Genomic DNA, 2,493 nt, shown 5'->3' with positions numbered 1-2,493 from the left:
TGGCCTGAACCTACTCTTATCGATTTTAAGACCACCACCCAAAAACAAAACTTCAACAAACAAACAACAATAACAACCCAACAACAACAAACCATTACGTAAGCCAGGTACAAGTTAAAAAATCCCACCTTTCTTTTTTGACTGTTACATTTTACTTTCTTGGCTTAGTACATTTTAGCAACTTGCCGACGATGTGTGTCTGATCAGAAGTAGACCAAAGGCAACGTTGCAGCACATTTGGAACATTCATAGACTGTTCAGAAAACGATTCGAGAAATAGGACTGACAAAAATGCAGAAAAATAGAAGAAATTCAAATTTAAAAATGCATTCTAACCTGGTCTATCGACCATCTGCCTATGATAATCGCCTGTGCAAACAACCTCTTCCCTCCCCCCTGCATTTTTGTTTGTCCGTCCGAATTCTCGTTTTCTGAACAGTGCATGAATGTTCCAAATGTGCCGCATAACGTTGCATAATTTGTGAGGCAGCGTGGTGGAATCAGGCTCTCGTCAAAATGATGAAATCGAAGGAAACAGCAGTTTTCTCCCTGCTTAATAATTTTTACCAAATTTTTGTTTTTCGGCTCAACACCTTGTATGTCCATTTACAAACAAATTCCTTTGAGGATTTCACCGAAAAGCGTTGACTAAAGGCACACAAAAATTTACAGTTTCATTGGACTCACCAGCTTTGGAATTTACCAAGCTTTGGTGGCCATTTTCTTGCTAATTTTACTTCTTGAACCAAGTGACCCCCACCTCCTTCAATCCAAAATATCTCCACTTTTATTGAAGATGGATGGGTTATTTTTTCAATGAAAGCAAGACACATGAACAAGCTTTAAGGTGATACCAATACCTCAATATGCCCAAAAATAAACGAGAGCCTGATTCCACCACGCTGCCTCTCATTTGGTGTGCTCCTGATCGGACACGTTTTCAAGGCATTGACCAAGAGGGCAACCTACTTAAGACAACTACATTTCTTCTTAACAGAAGGTGGGCATCAAGGACAGGATCGACTGTTACTAGCTACTATTGGGCTTACTGACCAGTGGAGGTGACCCAAAGAGGTTCGGAAGGGTTATCGTTGAAGTTGTAGCAGACTCCGTGGTCAGTGAGGACGAGGGTAAAGTTCTCCGGGCCGCACGGCTTGTTCTGCCATTCACACCTGTGGAACAGACTTTGTTCGTTACTTAGTTTATTTGTTTGTTTGTTTGTTTGTTTGTTTATTTATTTATCATGATATTTTTTAAAATAGTGATTGATTAATATAGCACAAGTGTGCGCCCTTCGCTATCTTAGAATTACAAATTTCTATCTGCCCAGTACCTAGTTTTGAAAAATTTGATGAAAAAAATGTTGAGTTTCACACGATGTTAAGTTAAAATAAATGCAATTCTTTGAATATCTTGATGACGACTTCGAATAATCTTATGATTTTCATAGAGCATAGAACATATATGGTTTGTAGTTCTCACCTTATCGTTTTAGTAACTCAAAACGGCCAGAAATATCAGATAGAACTTTAAAATTCTAAGGTAGCGACTTGTTTAACTGCACCTTGAAAGAGTTATTTCGCCCCCTTAAACGGGAGACTGTCAAAGAGCATTAAACGATTTTATATGGATTTAATTTTTCATCAAGACGATGCCTAATATTATTCTCTCAACTAGAGACAAAACAGTGAATTAGAAAAATAATAACCCTGAAAGCGTACATAACATGGTCAATCTTTTTTTTTTATAGATGATAGATCTGGAGTCTAACTAAAGACACAGAGAGAAGATTGGATGCCGTTGAAATGTGGTATTTAGGTCGAATACTCGATCAGAATCTCATGAACAGAGTTGAAAACAAATAGAAAAGTGCTCCAAATGGCAGGAGGCGAAAGATTCATAACCAGCGACATCAGAAAAAGACAATTGAGATTCATTGACCACGTAGATAGATCAAATGGAGAAGAGAAACTGTTACTCTATGGAAAGAGAGGGAAAGAAGAGCAGAGTAAGACAAAGAACAGCATACAAGAATGATCAAGAAGACAGACAACATGAAGAAATAGGGTACCATGATCGTCAATGTCTGCTCCAGGCCTGACAGCAGAAGAAGAAGAAAAAGTATTGATTTACGAACTGACCCCTTGTCCAGTTCCCACAGTGTAAAGACCAGCACACGGGCACAATATCAGACATTTAGTGCTTGGGAAAAGCAGGAAAGACAGACAGGAACAACCGAGGGACAGAAAAGAAATAAGACCTACCGGAACAGTGGCGCCCTCTAACAACAAGGCACCAACAAGAAGGGGTTTATAAATGTCGTTGGTACGGAAAAAATACTCTCGTGAACTTAGTTTGAAGACCTCGCTCTTTTAGGCTCAGAAACGTAAATGCAGTGTACCTTACTAGTTTCACTTTCACAAAACCGATCTCTCTTTCTCTCTCTCTCTCTTCGTTCTCTCTCTCTCTTTCTCTCTCTCTCTCTCTCTCTCT

The 2,493-nt window shown here is 39.1% G+C and overlaps 1 protein-coding gene across 1 annotated transcript in view; it reads right to left on the bottom strand.

Annotated features, from left to right (window-relative positions):
• LOC101862647 (acid-sensing ion channel 2) overlaps nucleotides 1–2,493 on the bottom strand; it is a gene marked incomplete at its 3' end in the record, with an annotated part of 43,597 nt that overhangs the window by 539 nt on the left and 40,565 nt on the right. The window contains 1 exon segment of the mRNA XM_035969705.1: nucleotides 1,054–1,172. Within this exon segment, the coding sequence (XP_035825598.1) occupies nucleotides 1,054–1,172 (119 nt within the window).

Source organism: Aplysia californica, unplaced genomic scaffold (assembly GCF_000002075.1).
Source record: "Aplysia californica isolate F4 #8 unplaced genomic scaffold, AplCal3.0 scaffold00172, whole genome shotgun sequence".
Classification (NCBI taxonomy): domain Eukaryota; kingdom Metazoa; phylum Mollusca; class Gastropoda; order Aplysiida; family Aplysiidae; genus Aplysia; species Aplysia californica.
Note: the sequence above shows the minus strand (reverse complement) of the source record. Positions and strands in the feature narration are given on the sequence as shown.